This window comes from Epinephelus lanceolatus, chromosome 11 (assembly GCF_041903045.1).
Source record: "Epinephelus lanceolatus isolate andai-2023 chromosome 11, ASM4190304v1, whole genome shotgun sequence".
NCBI classification, from domain to species: domain Eukaryota; kingdom Metazoa; phylum Chordata; class Actinopteri; order Perciformes; family Serranidae; genus Epinephelus; species Epinephelus lanceolatus.
The window spans coordinates 36211469-36229275 of NC_135744.1; the positions used below are offsets into that span (position 1 = coordinate 36211469).

Genomic DNA, 17807 nt, shown 5'->3' on the forward strand with positions numbered 1-17807 from the left:
TGGTCCGACAGCCCATTGGTCCGACATCCCATTAGTCCGCCTGTCCGCGGTGCTCAACGGCTTATTTCTACCTTGATGGTGCGCTGCGACCGGCTCTGGGTCAGCTGGGAAAGGCTTGAGGCGAAGCAGGCTCACGGCTTATGTGTTTGTCACTTTCTTTTTCATTTTAACCCACACCATGATCTTTTCCTGACCCTAACCAAGTGTTTTTGTGCCTAAATCTAACCAGACCTAAACCACAGGGCATCATGATGATTTCGGAACGGACTTCGGAACAATGGGTTTGATATGGTCGGAACAATGGGATGTCGGACCAATGGGCTGTTCCCAATATTTTGGCATGGTCTGTTCAAACTTTCCTGACTTTCTGTAAACAATCAGAGCCTTGTCCGAGGCGTCTGAGTAACCAGTATCATCCTTCTCATTCAGCCTTTTCCAATCATTTACATTTAATTCAGAGTCTTGTGTGTAGCTAGTGATGACTACTCAGAAGTGCTATGTACTGAATAAATATTATCATGTATGGTCCTCCATATTCCTCTTATTTCATCTCATCATATCAGATATGACCATCTACTGCTGAGTACATTCTGGTAAATCATAAAAGAAACTCCTGAGGGCTGATGCAACATGATAATGAAATATTTTCTATGATTTGTATGTGCAGTTTTGTACGAGTGAAGACACCTGCGATCTAGATAAATGGGTCTATACTACATATTATGTGCGATTGGCAAAGGTCCATTAGCTAATGTATAATAAAAAAGTAGAACTACAGCTAATATGAAGGTTAAGAAAAGTACAAACATTAAACTAAATCAAAATAATGTTTGTCCTCTAACTACTTGTGTTTATTAGGTTTATATCCAGTCACTCTACTCGCCTTCTTTCTCTCTGTGTCTCATTGCCACGTAGACAGATTTACTTGTATGACACATGACTAATATTCTTGCTATATGCCTCACACACACACAGAATTTCAGGTCCAAACAAACACACACAGACACAAACACAGAGGGAGAACATGGCCAAAATATGCAGATGAGGAACAGCTGTAGCTAAAAAATGACAGCCTCTGTTCATTTGGGGAGCAGAGTGTTTGAGCGGAGCAGCTCAGCAAAAATTTCCACACTACAGTCAGAGCTGTAATCACTCTGCTCACATCCGCTCCGAGTTTTCTTATTTGCTGCTTGCTCTCTGCTCATGCTGAAAGAAACCCCATAGAGAAAGTGCTGAATGTTGCCTTTCAGATGCATTATACGATGCGAAGAATAATTTAGACGTCACAGGCAAGATTGAACAGATGCAGATTTGGCCGAGGCAGCATAAACTGATGCAAAGACATATCTGATTTGGTTTAATTTGTTTCAGCTTGAGTAAATTTGCAGTCAGTACCAGATGTATCACTAATTAATGCAGAGGGAAAAAAAGATTTCTCGGACACACACACGGTCTGTGCTTGTTACCACAGCAAATGTCTGCATACTCTGAATCAGACAATCAGGCCCCTAGCTGCATGTGGCCCAAAAGCACACACTCCAGGAAACTCTGAAAGTCAATTTTACGCCAGTATAGCCAGACAAACCTTTTTTTACTACCCTATCTGAATGGAGCTTGCTCACAAAATGGATAGATCAATGATCCAAGCAAAGCAAAATCACACCACACTTATCCAGTTCCACTCCTCCTCCCTCCCGTCTTCCTTTTCTTACCGTCAGAGGGATTCTGGAGCACCAGTGTCTCCAGTTCAGACCACTCTGTGTTGAGTCTCTTCATCAGTTTGTAGGCGTTTACTGGGTGGGCCAGGTAGCCCTCTGGGTCAGAGGTGGACACTCTGGTCAGAGCATCGAGTTTGTTGGCCCAGCTAAGAGACAGACGGACGACTGTAAAAGCTCCAATTATACCAATACACACATTATAGCACACTGCATGCATTCTACAAAATCTATCACCTCATACTGACCTATCATGCAAAATAAAAAGTCACATGGAAAAGTCACAGAGTTCAAATGTACCTTTTGACAGTAGCAAGCTTGGACTCCTCTGCTTTTATGTATTCCCTCAGAGACTGGACCAACTCTTTTTCTGTGTAGATCAGGTCCGTCATCTGGCCTGCAGAGAGAGAGAGATACTAAAGATGAGCGAGAGGTGTCACTTGAAGATGAAATCAGCATCACCCTTCCTCACTTAAAAGATGTGTCACCTCTTAATTTCCTTAGTGTCAAAAATGTATTTATTATTTGCTAGTCAAATGTTTTTTATTTCTAATTTAAACCTCAATAAAGCACTATTTTCTCCCACCCTCCTGTAATGTAAGAGTTGCTACGACTAACAATCCAACTAAAACTTCTATGTCTGCTGTCATTTGCTTTACACACCAATTAAGTGTATTTCTGGTCGCACTGTTTGCCTCAGACTTACACCGAGATAAAAATAAGTCCCCCTCAGCCACAAACAGTGGGGCTTTGATTGTATAGAATTACTTGGCAAACTACTGCAGTGCATTCATCCATGAGCTTTTGGGTGAATAGCTGGAGTGCAGCGTGCATCCTAATCCCATGGAAACGCTGGGCCATGATTAATTCACAGGGGTCGCCAGGGAAGAAGAACAACTGAAACACTTTCCTTGTTTCTGTATGCAAACAGCATAAGTGACCAGCCAAGTGCAGTCAATCAAGGTGAATTTCGCTGTGACTTTATAACTCCTGCTGAGTGATGCGATGCATACTGTGACTGTGTTTGAGCTCTGTACACAACACAAAACTTTTGTTTTGTTTATAAATTCTATTTAAGGAACTGCTGGACCACAGTAATTTCTCATAAAGTTATTCAGGGGGCCTAAAGAGAGACTTAAGTGGCCTCTTTGCCACTTCCTCCATCTAACACATTTTTCATTGCAAATTAAACACATGCATTCCTGAGCTCAAAACTCTGTTCTTTCCTACATGTGGCATTCAGCTGATGCTCCTATTGAGAGCAAAACAAGCTTAGATCACCTAATTATGACTATGATAAAGCCTAGCTAAAGGTATCCTATTATTATGGAGCAGTTTTATTCATGAGTGTTGTCCTGTTCACCGGCACAAAGACGAATAATCATGTGGGTGATGCGATACACAGTCCTGCCAATGGTGTAACACCCTTCCACTGACCTGAAGGTGGCAGTAATGCACCAAGAAATGTGAAATGTGCAGGTAAAGCCAGGAAGGAAGACTGCATAAGCATGGCTGTAAACAATGCTGAATTTACATCCATCAGCAAAAACATTAAAACCACTGGCAGGTGAATTGAATTAATTGTTTTGTCACAGTGCAATGCTCCTCTGAGGAACGTTGGGTCCTTGGGTGGCTTGTATAACCTTGGGTGGATGCCACTTCACCCACCCAAACACCATTACGGACCAAGTACACCCCCCCTATTGGACACGGCACTCCCCAAAGGCAGTGTGCCCCCCCCCCCAAGCAGGACAATGCACCATGCCACACCACAAAAACTGCTCAGGAATGGCTCGGCAGGCGTGACTAAGCTCAAGGCGTGAACCTGGCCTCCAGATTTCCCAGATCCCAATCCAACATCCGTTGGGCATGCTGGTACCTTTCCTTATAACCCACAGGACTCAACGGATCTGGTGCCAGTCTACACTGGACACCCCCAGAGGTCCTGTCTCCATGCCTTGACAGGTCAGAGACCTCACCACAGATTGGATGTGGCTCTGGCCTATTACTGCCCGGACAAAGAAGCTCTGGGGCACCCGTTTGTTGCACAGATGCTTGATCAGGTTGGGATCTGGGGAATTTGAAAGCTAGATTGATGCCTTAAGCTTTTTGTCATGTTCCTTAGGCCATTCCTGAGCATTTTTTTACAGTGTGGCATGGTGCACTGCCTTGCTGGCGGGCTCCTGTCATCGGGGGTACTTTTTACATACTTTTTTTTTACATGGGTGGAGTGTGTAAAGGGGCATTCACATGAATGCAAGGACCAATGGTTTCCCAGCGGAACATTGCATTGTCATGAAATAATTGATATTATTCACTTCACCTGTCAGTGGTTTTAATGTTTTGGCTGATCGGTGTAAAATACAATATCAGTGTTTATGAGGAAGAAAACACTTTTAAGTCTTTTCAAGGATACACATAATGAGTTTTACAGAGTAACACTGAATGTAAATATAACTTCTGTTTGTTTACAATAAAATTCCACAGGGCAGCTTCAAGGAGTGTGAGGGATAGAGCTATACTGCCATGCTAAAAGACTTTTGTGTTATTGTGGCCCAAGGTGCAAGGTTTGTAATATGAGTATAACAAATCAGTAATATATCATAATATTATTTCCCAAAATAGCATTAAGTTTACACCCTGAGGCACTGACTTAAAGTGAGGTAAACAGTTTATCTAAGTCTCATCAGTGTTCTCCATTAATGGATCATAAATAATTCCAATCACAAAAAAGAGGGAAGGGAACAGGGAACATTTGGGGTTGAATACACATAGGAATAATTAAATATTTCAGTAATGTATAAAAAAAAGAATGTATCAAAGGGGGTTTTGTGGCAAATTGATGGCAGGTTCACACTGGAACTTTTACAGGGGCTAAACAAGTCCCTGCCTCGGGGTAGGTACTCAGAACGGCCCCGAAAGACTCCCGGCTGGGGCTTGGGGATTACTTGGTGCTGATTGGATATACTCAAGGAGGGATGTGACGACAACAGAAAGCAACAAAATAGCCGGCATTTTTAAAACTTAGCAGACGAGGGTTAGCGCCTTCACATAGCTTCCGCCGCCATCTAAAAAAAACTCACTAAATGGCCCGTGAAAAAAATATTTTTTCCAATGGATATCTTAGTTACAACATGATTGAGCTAGCAAAGCAGTTTTGTGTTGATATGTGTGGTTAGGGGTAGGGTTAGGGTTAGGTGACTGGAAAATCTGAAGGCCGTTGGTCATTTGACTGGTTGCAATTACCACCCCTGCCCACTTGGCGGCGGAGTGCACAGTCAGTGGTTTAAGTGGCTGCCGTTTTCACACTGCAGAGAAAAAGTCATTCATCTGCTTCATGTAGCGTTGTTGACATAACGGCCTGGACACACCAGATGCGTTAGTGCCGCAGAAGTCCTGCGAGTATACTCGCAGGCGCTTGACTGTCCACACAGGCAGCGCATTTCTCCTGCGCTTTCCGCGATGGTTAAACATCGACTCCACTCGTCTGTTCCCGTCAGTACTTGTTTTTCACTTCAACAGGTCATTTTAAACATGGGTAAGTCCATATTTTAATCGTTTTTTTATAACGTAATAAGTTAATGACAATTTGTCATTGCATGTCCATGTATTGAGCGTGTTGGATTAACACTGAATGAATAGGGCATATTGTTCTGACCATTTTATTTATGTAGTCTGTAGGCAAGGTGACACAAAATTAAAATCAAGTGATTAGGGTATTGAAAAATGTGTTCGGTTATGCACTGTTGTGTTATTTTAAATTATAAACATGGTATTCCCTCACATTCCTCAGTGCATGCTGTTATTTTATTTTGAAAATTGGCGGGATTCTCTCGTCTTTTCTGTGTCCGACTTCCTGTTTGGTACGATCCGCTCTATCCAGCTTGACAGAAGCGCTCACGGCTCGCGCGTAGACCAGACGCCGAACTGAAGCACTGCGGTGTGTGGATGTCTGTTCATCTTTTCGTTCATGTCCTTATTAATGCACACTTTATAACTTGCTTGTTGGATTTATTAAAAACGAATGAATTAAAACTAAATGTCTTTGAATATCTTTATTATCATTTAAAAACGAAAATTAAAATGACCGGTAAAAATAGATTATGACCGGATTTTTACGACCATGTCGGTCAAAATGACCAGCGACGAAAAAGTCTAGCGCAACCTCTGTATATAACATATCCTTTATATTGTTCCTTATAGATTATCAGTGTGTTTTCATACCAGATTCACTTGTAGCTTACAGAGAAAATAGACCAGAAGCTGAAACTATTGCTGGAAATCGCCAGCTGAGATAGTGGGCACCGAAAGGTAGTGGGCAGCGCTCCACAGGAAACTGGCATGCTTCGCAGTGCTTCTGCCTCTAATGTGAGTCAAGAAAGTTTTACAATGGACCAAATGAAAGCTGAGGAGACCTACTGTTAATTTTAATAGAACAAAAAACACAAGACAAAAAAGTTCACATAGCTCTTTAAACCTACTTATGGAAGTGAAGATCTCTGCTTGTGTTGTCCAGCAGCAGCAGAGCAGAGCCACAAGGATTAAAGACATCATTCTGTCTTCTTCGATGACCTGCAGGGACACACAATCACATTACGTCACAATAAATTCACACCATCTTATCTCATTTTCATGTCACGCCTGTATAGCAAAACAGTTTTTTACACTCTCCTGTCTGCCTATTCTCTACCACCATTCCACACAAGCTTTATTCCGTACATCCATAATTCCCAGTGCTTTGCTTTCATAATGGCCACCAAAAACCGACAAACTACATTTCCATTACATAGTGCCATTCTGATTCTTAAACCACACATACAAATAAATGTGAAGTTTGTATTACCGTGAGTTAACAGTTAGTGCAATGATGGTGTGTTTCCAAACTAAATTAGACAATGATCTAACAATATTCAAAGTTTCCATTATGTCTTCTATAAATGAGTCACTTATCCTGCTGGGAGGCATGCTGTCATAACAGCCTCTGTTCCCACTGCTCATTAGGAAAGAATAAGGAAGGCCAGTGGGAAAAAGTGTTTCTTTCCAATAAAACATTCAGTATCTACAAAATGAATGGAATACATGTAATGTTCACCTCACAGACAAAATGTAAAATCACAAAGTACAATGTCCAAACATCTGGTTCATGTAAGGTAAGAAAGTTTCCTTTTTATTTTTTTTACTCTGGTGTTCAGCACGTCATGACCACCGGATGCCTAATGAAAAATGTTCATAAGGCCATGATGAAATAAAGCCCAGTGTCCTTTGTGATGGAAATATAAACCAGAGCTTGCACTGTGGAAACTCACGGGTAACATGCTTTCAAAATGGCAACCTCAAATTTAGTACAACAGGTTATATCCTTCGCAAGATGAACTGAAATTTATAGATTAGTACATAGTACATTTTTTGGCCACATGGGGGCAGCAGAAGCAAGATGTGAACACAGTATTGACATGTCACTTTTTATGTTGAACTAGCAAACATGTTAGCAAATAGTTACTCATTTACACATCAAGTAGTTAGGGTACAAGATTATCATTCAATCAGAGACGTGTTTCTGGCCATTTCCCGTACGTTACTTCAATATTTACTCTTCTTTTAGTTCTGTCTTTGGTCTTTACTAGCTCCAAGGTAGGGCTGTGCTCTATGACGATATATATCGTGTGACGAGAGAAAAATGTCTATCGTTTCATATTTTGCTCTATCGTTTATATCGTTGTGACGCAAATTACTTTTTACGGCAATATTTTTTGTCATTTGGAGTCTGTCCATCTTTTGCACAGATCTCACTGATAAATTACTCTTCTTGGCTTTTTAATTCGCAAAGCTTTTACGGCACTTAAAGTAACATAACGGGTTTATATAACTCCACTGTCTGTCTCTGCTGCGCTGCACACACTGAGGGCTCAGCCCCGCAGAGAGACGGCGACAATATTCAGACCAAATTAGATGGTGCGGAGTACAGCCTCAGTGTTGAGCGGAGGTGTGTGGGTGTGTTTGTGCTTTAGAACATAACCGCTGTGAAACAATCAGAAAATAACGTTTTATTGATCTGATTCATCAGCTTTCTCGCTACCAGCACTCACTCTCTAGCTTGCTCGACCACAGCTGCTCACTCTCTCTCTTTTTCTCTCGTCTTCTTTAAAATGAGCTGGTTGCCTGACTCATTATCAAACAAGGAGAAATGTCCTCGCCTCGTCCTAGTAATGTTTTTGTACTCCCTCATGGCAGAGTTTAAGGCTCTCATCAGTCTGATCCCCGTCACACCTCTGAATCCGGAACTCCTGCATGCTACGTAAAAGCACACAGAGAGGCACATTTAAGCGGTGGGGAGGTGTTGGGGGGGCAACTTTTTATCATTGGATTCAAATGTGCTATATCGTGATATGTATCGTTATCGGGATATGAAATGACCTATATCGTGATGAGATTTTGGTCATATCGCCCAGCCCTGCTCCTAGGAATATCTGGCTCTTTAGCCTGTCTTTAGCTAGTCACTGACCGTGTCGACCTGCTATTTGATGCTGGGCAGGTAGTGAAAAAACACAAGCAAATAAACACCAAACATTAAGTTAGATTGTTGTTATTAAGCACACAGTTCCAATTTTTCCAGCTGTGTAAAGCCTATTGTTTCATGGTTTATTATGATTTACTTGTCAGGGTTGCCACACTTCCCTTCAGTAACATTTAAAAAATACAGCAGCGACGTCTGGGAGCCAGAGGCAACATGAGCTGTGTGAACTTTCAAGCAACTTTAGAGCCAACCACAGAGCTGACTCTGAAAAAGCAGGACTTAACAATGGGGTGTCACCCGGCAGAAAGTGTCTGTTCACAGTCCAGCGCTGAAACCAGCTTTGTTTGCGATCTTAGGGGAAAAGTGACACTGCTGCACTTTCACTTCTTGGATTTAGTCTAATTCTACTTTACCACATCACTTATCGGTGATGACTGTTTAGTATTGTGTGTGTAAAACCTGCACATACACTTACATTCATACTTCAAAATGTCAGCCAACATACACGCACACATACAGACACACAGACACACTTCTGTCTGCACCACTATTTTATCAAAGGCTTCGAGAGACAACAGATCTGAGGCAGAAAAGTGGCACCTTAACTGTTATGGCAGTATTAACTTAGAGAGGAATCTGCTCCAGGTGAAAAAGAAATCATTTCACTTACATGACACCTGCTGACAAAATACAAGTCAGCTTTTTATTGTTGCCAAAATAAACCATGACAGAAGTAATGCATTAAGCAGAAATAAAGTTAAAGCCTTGCGCCTAAAGACACTAGAGAGCTTCATGTCAGTGAGGAAGTGCTATGACTACAATATATTTCCTGGACAAGATGTCAGTTCACACACTTAAAAGGAAAAACGTTTAATGCACAATCAGTGTTTAATGGATCCTTTGTAAAGTCCTTTGTGAAACAAACATGGTGGAAGGTGGAATTTGGCTTATTTGTGATGAATGGATCCTCCTAATGAGACAAATCTCAAGACATCCAGGCTATGTGGTTCTAACCAATGGTATGTGGTATTGGTGAAGGGCTGTGAAATGGCTTTAAACAATCAACAAGTTACTGTAAATTCTGATTTGACTTTCAAGTTTCAGTCCTGTGTGCCTCAAAATAAACTGATGAGAGTCCTGAGCTAAGATTGTGTTTTTATTAACTGCTGAAGATGGAACAGATAAAGGCAAAGAACTTTTTGATCAACAAACTGTTAAAAATGATTTTGGTGAACAGAAAGGACTTGACGTTAACATAACTCCTTCGCTTTCTTTAACCCAGCATTTGCAATTATAGTTATTTTGCTGGAATGTACCACATTGGGTGTAAGTATATGGGTCAGTGTCTGTATATCAAAACTTCAGAATAGGACCGAACCAAAACTGTCAGAGCAACACATTTTTAGTGTTACTTTTTGGCTCAGTAGAAAAAGCATTTCATCAGTTTTCTCAACATAGACAAGTCGTTCTGTCTCCTGCATGTTGAAGGAGAGCAGCAGAGCTGTCCTAACTTGTTGGGAGTTGCCAACATTTGGGGAATGAAAGGACAGAAATGCTTACATATTCCACGGATGTGGAAATAAAGAACACTACATCAAAATAAATCAAGCCTCCTTGAAGATACCAAATGGATTTAAGCTTCTTTTGACTGATTATGTTAAAGATAATCCTTTTATATAGAGAACTATCAATCAAACCATTGTTTATTCAGGGGAAATTGACTGAGCAGGAAGCTCTTTTACTGCAGTGACCTGAGTTCACATTCAGTGGGCTAGAAGGATATAAATATATGAGAGCAATCGCAATACAGATGAAAAAAGTCCATAAAAACAAATTAGTAGCAAGAATTACAGCAATAAAAAACAGTAAAAAGACAATTGAGTTACATAACAACAGATATATAACAACAATAATAACAACAATAAAAACAGTAAAATTTAGAGAATCATGTCAATTAACCAAAGCAGGAACACTGTCATCTCGCACACACTTGAAATGACCTAACAACACATTCCTGTCTAGTTTAAATACCTCTTGTAACTTGTTACGTTTATTTGGTATGAGAAAACTAAACGCTAATTTACAGAGCTCAGCACTGATCTGAGGAGTTTCAAGGGATAAAAATTCCTGTGAGCCTGTGGGATGAGAGATGGATTTGCCTGCTTGTCAAAATCCTTGCAAATTACACTGAATTTACCACAAAAAATACAGCTACAGAGTGGAACTAGCTCCTTTGCAATGCATATTGAATAACTTTCCACCACCTAACCTGATTATTGAAAGGACTAAACACATATTGGTTATGCATGCATGATCCTTGTGGTCAGTTGGCTTGGGTGCACATGACGAATGGATGGTGCTGGACCATGAAAGCAGACGAACATCGGTGCCAAAAGCATTGCCTAAATTATCTGGGCTGCAATAGCACTATTTTAGGCCTTCATCTGTATGCAAATTATGCTTTTCATGCATTTAATTTAGTTTTTCCTGCATCACGATACCAAGATCAACTAGCCAGATGCTTAAATGTGTTGACTGTGCCAGAACTGAACACAAAAACCCACCATACACATATAATTTTAGTGTATTAGGGGTTGTAAAACTGCGATATTAATCACTCATAAGGGAGACTTTCTCCACCTTCCTGTCAGTAACTGTAAAGCTTCATAAATAACTTTTAAATCGCATGGAAACATAGTCTTACTAGAGTTATTTAGCTTCCAGCGCATTACCAATGTGTGCTTCTAGTTTACTTAATGAGGGGCGGCCCAGATAACCATTACCACAGTCCTTGACTACAAATGAAAGGACCAAATCTCTTGGCCTATAATTTACGGCCTGTGCGATTGCTCAGCCCAAACAGTCTTGCCTGTTGTTGCAGGCTGTAGCACCCATGCCACATTCCTGGAAAGAGGCCTGTTACATTTACTACCCCATGTTCCCGACTCCTGACCCCCGCCTGGCATTTCTGGCAAATGTAGGCAAGAATACTGAGAACAGGACAAGGTATAATGTGACAGGTCACGAGAGGACAGGACCAGACAGTTGTATTTTGAACATGAACCTATGAGCGTGCCATGTCTTGTTGCGATGCAGATCTGTGTTCTATGTATTACATAAACCTGCAACACAAACCTGTTCCTCAAAAAGACAGAAAAAGAAACACTGGGGGTCAGCAACTATTATTAAAATTTAGGTGCAACCAATAAGAACTTCCATCCCACAAGTGGATTTGAGTTTCTCCAGACTTCTGCTCTTCATGGAGGTGTGGCTCCAGATGAGAGATAAGAAACCACAGTAACAGATTCTCTGGCAAAGCAGGCAGGATCCAAGGTCTGCAACGGGGGGCAGGGGTATCTTAAACTCAAACAATTACTCAGTCAGTTAAATTTCCAACATGTGTAGTTTCCTCTTCTTCTTTTCTGCTTGTTCTCTTACAAATCCTCAGAGAAAAACCTGGCTGGTACAAGCAACAGCTGTCTTGAATCACACAAGTGCCAGTTGTGGAAGTTATTAAAATACTCTTTTTCCGTTTTGAGGGAAAGCAGATTAGAACATGGGTCAAGAGATCTGAAAACTGATTAAATATATAAAAACTGATCCTCCGCTGCCTTTTTTTCCAGAGGGGTCTAACAATATTATTTCATAACAAATTCAAACAAGAGCAAAGCCAAAAAGTTTTGGGGCTGATGTGAGTAAGAGAGCGTTGTCAAGACAACAGAAGCAAATAGTTCAATATTGTTGCAAAAGACCTGTTTCAGATTTTCTAAAGCCTTCAAACTGTGGGAAACGTGTCCTGCAAACTAAACTTGCATTTCAGAGTCATATTTACAGAATGTATTTACTGTGAAGTAGATTAGGACAAAGAAGGAGCTGACGCATATGACAAAAGAAAAGAATGAGAATAGATTGAACTGCAAGCTTGCTACTGAGGGGGCGACAAACCTTGGTGCAAAATTCAATTCAAACAGCTGACATGCTGACCTGAGCAACTAAAAGTGTTTCCCAGAGCAAATTATGGAACTCACAGAGCTGACAAAGCCAGACTTTCAAACTGACCCGTGTGCCTTTTTGCAAACATTACAACAAAAGGTGTGGAAAAACCCTGTGTGGTGACTTTTCTTGCATGAGGAGTCGTGGCAGTTCACATTTTTTCGACATTACATTTTGGCAGCAAAGACCAAATTCCAGCATTTTGATAAGACTAGTAGGAACACACAGTCATCTATGTTACTGAAGAATGGGAGCTGCATGCCAGAGAACAGAAGTTTTCATAGGATAGATAAGATGCTGTGCCAACGCTATCCACACTGTGACGCCTGTAAGTGGTGCACTGAGATAAACCATGAATGTTTGATGCTAAACAGGTATTTGTCTGACTGATGTTCATCAGCGAGCAGGACTGCCATGCACCCCTCACGTACAGGCATAAACTTGGGCACGCAGTCATGCTACAGTAACACACATGTACAGAGTGATACATGCATGTTACATAACATGCCCCATACGTGCATGCACACAGTATCCACAGGCTGTGAACATGCTCAGACAATCACTGCCTGTCAGAGTAAGGGAGATTTAACTCGCTTCACCAGCAAAGACAAAACAATTTCAAACTCAAACTTGAACCTTATCATTGCTGTTGCTTTGTGCATTTCAGTTTAAAAAGAATAGATCATCCTCAGTTAGACTGTACTCATCATAAATCTGTTAGAGATAATGTGATATGAAGGATCTTTGGCTTTGCTAATAGAACTGTGAATTCTTTTATGATTATTTCATCCATTTTTCAGAACTGGGACACATGTTGTCCTGCCAAAAACATCCTTATTACTTTAACTTATCAACACTCTAATTCCATTTCTGGGGTGAAACATTACTTTTGCAGGATTTATTCATATGAAATAAATATGATTTATAAAATATTTTGATCTGCCTTTACTTTTTAAACTTAACCTGTGCCAGAAAACAGCCTTGTCCCAGACAAGAATTCACAACTTCAACCAATTACAAAATGTGTTAAAAGCCTTCAAAACCTAAAATTAAGAGTGCGAACATTGGCGTCAACGTGTACTTCTACATTTATCTTTGTTTTAAAATGTATTTTTTTATGAAAATGTTGGGCATTTAAAGATGTGTCCCTGACTTTTTGGCGATTCTGTCAGATTTGAAAAAGGAGTCGGCTATATTCAAAGGGCTCCTGTCTCACCTCCTGGTTTCCAATAAGGTGGGAATACTGCTCAAGTACAGGTAAGCTTTCACTTTCTTCATAAATTCATTAAGTAATATTGCTATCATAGGTGTGTCTCAACCCACAAAGGTCAACACTGTAGCCCTTCTAAACCAAAGCTAAATGAGAATTATTGTTCAAAAATGAGTATTATGATTTGATATTTAGTATCATTTATGGACACACTGCTTCTGTTCTCTGTATTGGTGTTTCACAGAGGGCGGGGCTTAGCTTCTCCACACACCGGCAGGGCCGCTGACACCGGAGGGACACTGGATCAGTTGTTGCAGAGGTTTTGCTCTGCTCTGCCTGTGTTGTTTCCAACTTCAGCGCCGGCTAGTTTGACTGCAGAGATGCAAGAGACGTCTAGCTCGACCACAGTCTTTCTCTTGGTCAGCCAGGCTGGATCAAATCCAGTCCTCTTGTGCATCTAGAGTCGTCAAGAGGCAGTGTCTGATGTTTCTGCATCCGGCTAGCTGTGGCTAGCTGACTGTGGTCAAACCGGCTGTTGCTTAGGTTAAAGTGCGCCCATATCCTGACCCGTAAGTGCATTGAAACTGCCCAGGATACACATATGACTACGGTGACTAAGGTGTTAACCCCGCGTAAATTCAATTATGTGAAAATGATTAATTGGATTATATTCACAGGAAGTATAAAACATGTTAATTAATCTAAATATTTTCTTATTAAACTCTTGATACTTTATTCATCCACCACATGATTAGACACTCTTTCTAATGACAAAATGTGCTTCAATCTTAAAAAAGAATTCAGAAAAAATTAATCGGAAAATGCAGAATGTGGAAAAAATAAAACAGAATCAGGAAGAAATTACAATGGATTTCATGGGGCCCTACAGCAGATTTCCTGAATGGCCGGTATCTGCTTAGGCAGAGTCAAACGAAGGGCACAAAAACTTAATTTAACTTTCACTTCCACTAAACATCACAAGGGCTGAATGAACATCATTTCTAGGTTTCTAGCAATTTCACAACTTCATACAGCCAGTTAACAATACAAAGTGTACTGACACTGACATTGTAATCTCTCCCTGCTCTGAAAAAAGGGAAGTGAGCACTTCCAGCACACTTTAGCTAACCTGTGAACTAGAAAACATCTAGTTTCGCTGTGGACAAACGGACAGCGTCTGTCAAATGAATGCAGTGTTATACACTATGAGGGAGGACAGTGCAGAACATCTCTAGATATAGCAAAGGGTTAAAAAGTTTTACAAGCGCAAGTCCGAGATTACTGCTGAGCGTATGTGGTCAACTTTAGAGCAAATTTGTTTCAGATGCAATGAAAGCTGAAAAAAACCTGCAGCCATGCTACAACTAAAAATAGAATAAACCTTTTTGGCTGTGAGGGAAAACCACTTCCTCCTGTACCCCTGTATGTGACTAAACATCCCAACGTGGCAACTAGACTGTGACAGCACTGGTAATCTATTACCAGGTTGCTGGGTTGCAGACACGTTCATTTATACCTGGCAGCAGAGCTCATTCATACCACAGGCTCGCTGTTTACACAGTGTGACTCATTTTAAGCCATGTATTAACATTATGAGGCAGACAGGCTGAAAGTTGCAAGCATTAGTTTACATCCACACACTTTATTCTCTGTGCAAACGTATGCAAACACACCATCCACTTCCAAAAAGCTTTCGCTGGTATGTAAACACTGAAGGCTCACACAAATAATGTTTAACAAAAAATACACTACTGTTGTATTAAGTATAAATCACCCACACATTTAGATAAGCCTTGCTTCAATATTTATGATAACAAAAGACACAACTAGACTTGGACACTGGCTGCAGCTTACTTAAGGAAAAAAAGCCCCAGAGGTCATCAGACAGAGACTCACGTAACTTAATAAAGCAGATCTCTCGTTTCAGCTGCATCTAGCAGGACATCACGCTCTTGAAAGGGCATGTCACCTGCCTTACAGCCCAATTACTGCTGACAGATTTATGACATCTCTCCATTTGTTGCCCTCCATTTGTACCCTATCCAATGGCTGCTGCATCCAATTATTGCCATTGTAGTACATATAAATCACTGCAGGACATCATCCATGGTATGCATACAATACAAGCCTTTATTCTAGGACTGTGTGCAGTGATTTTGTGGTATTTGCCAAAGGCAGACAAAGCCAACCTTTAGGAGCTTTTTGTAAAACTACAAACCCTACTTTACAGACACATCTCTTTCCAAAGACAGTGTTCCCATTACTCTGAATGATCCACAGACACTACTATTACACACTCTTTATTGGGACTATTTCTTTAATAGAATTTAATAAAAAAAAAAATGTATTAAAGTAAGGTAAAATTGAGCAGCACCAGCATTGTCGGGAAAGCACTTTGCCCCAAGCCTTGCCTTGCAGACCTCCAGTCTGCTCATCATCTCCAGCTGGACAGTAGCCGTCCCGGTGACGTCACACAGTTGTTTCTAGAAATTCCCAACACTTTCTTTCGCTCTTTCTGGTCCCGTTAATGTCCGTGCAGCCCGAGCTGTGGGACTACATGTGCAGAGATTTACTGCGCAAACACATCAACACCTACTGTCACCTTCTGCCTCAAATAATGTGAGTTATAAACACTGTCATGCCAGCAGCACCGTCCGAGATGCTCTTCCAGAAAGTTCGCGCAAAGTTTCAAAACTTTCTCCGCTTTCTCCCCAGTACGAAACATTGTAACCCGTCTGCACCGCGGAGACTCACAATGTAACAAACATGTCGGAGCACACCTCACAAATAACAAGCTTTTACTTGTTACTTTACCTTCTCGGTGCCACAAGCTCTAGGTGTCTGGTAGCCTATCACGTTCCCCTTCAAAGAAACCTGTTGGACCCAGTTATTGACAACCATCCCAACATGTTCGGTACGCACGCGAGCTCAGTGAGTCAGCCCCCTTCCAGTGATGTGAACAGGAGCTCTGTGGCTGGTTAGACGCGACATTTAACGCTATCTTACCTTTATTTTCTTATGTCTCCAAGAGTAACGTCACACTTTGGTATGTGGAGGCAATCTCACTTGGCACCCCGGGGGTTATGAATAGGACAGAGAGGGGCTGTCGACGCTGCCACGTACAGAACCTCCGGGAGGGCTCACTGTAATACTGCGGATAGACGCGCAGTGACATTCTTCTGTGCTTTAGGTTGAACATTCATCTTCTTCTCAGAGAAAAATGGCAAAACCTATTTCTACAGTGACGAGTGGTAGCTTAGGTCCATTAGATTTGTGCTGTATCGTGTTAAGAATTAAAATGCTTTACCAGTTTGTAGAGAAAGTAAGTTATCCTTTAGAAATCCCCAAAATAAAGTCCTGAAAAGTCCAAAGTGAAAGTCCTGCATTCAGAATTTTAATTAAGCAAAAGCACTGCAGTATTGGATGCAAAATGATGCCAATTAAAATGGGCCTATCAGCAAAAGCAATTACTGTAAAACTTAAATTAATAACCCGGGCTATTATTTGCTTAAATCACTGCGGCAGGCCTTTAATTCCTTTCACACAAAAGTATTGCTCAGCAAAGACATAAAGAAATATAATCAACTATTTATTCAAAACAGCATGAATATTGTATAAAAATTAGGCTGCAAATAATGTATGAATTATGAATCATTCATTTGATCCAGCTCCGACAGACTCAAGGAGCACCACCACTTTATACTGTTAAAACAATACTCACAACTTAGATTATTTTTTATGAAAAACCCTTTTGATTCCTTTGATCAGAGAACCCTTACAGACTAAAGGAATATGAATAACTTACAGGGTAATCGAGGAATGGACACATAATTTGAGGTATAAAAAAATGAACTGCTTGGCAACCAGACCAGGCGTCTAATTGAGATGAGCGTTTATTTGTCAAAATGTGTAGCCACACCGGGCTAGTAAAAGGAACTGGGCATTTAATTGGGACTAGGCTTTTAACTGAAGTTTCGAGGTATGCGCACTTGCCCCTTTCAGGGCTATGTCATATACATCATCATATTTTCGGATCATTTTATTGTCTTACCTGGTTGAGGTGGCACTAATTTGAGCTATATACTGTCGAGCAGTTCAGTTCATAAAAATGCATGTTTGATTTAATTTGTTTTGTATGTAAACTCAGAGCCGGCAAAACTGCCAGTAACTAAAGCTGTCAGAGAAATGGTGGAGTTATAAAAAAGGAAAATATTTTCTCTGAAATATAGGCAACAAGTGTTTTTATTGTATTTAAGTAAGGGACTGGTTTTTACTATCATACAAGCTCAATTTGATAGGTCAGGGCAATGAGAGGGCCAGTCAGTGGCATCAATGCCTTCATCATTCAGGAAATGCCTACACACTCTGGCCACAT

The 17807-nt window shown here is 40.8% G+C and overlaps 1 protein-coding gene across 4 annotated transcripts in view; it reads right to left on the bottom strand.

The window, feature by feature from the left end:
* Positions 1–16574, bottom strand: part of p4ha2 (procollagen-proline, 2-oxoglutarate 4-dioxygenase (proline 4-hydroxylase), alpha polypeptide 2) — a 34913-nt gene extending 18339 nt beyond the window's left edge. For 2 of the 4 annotated variants that reach the window (XM_033647482.2, XM_033647464.2), the window contains exons 1-4: positions 16247–16421; positions 6197–6287; positions 2016–2112; positions 1713–1864 (exon numbers count right to left, since the gene is read on the bottom strand). In XM_033647482.2, the coding sequence (XP_033503373.1) occupies positions 1713–1864; positions 2016–2112; positions 6197–6287; positions 16247–16333 (427 nt within the window). In that variant the 5' untranslated portion in view covers positions 16334–16421. The other 2 variants (XM_033647489.2, XM_033647474.2) reach the window with 2 other exon arrangements.
* Between the last annotated feature and the right edge of the window lie 1233 nt (positions 16575–17807).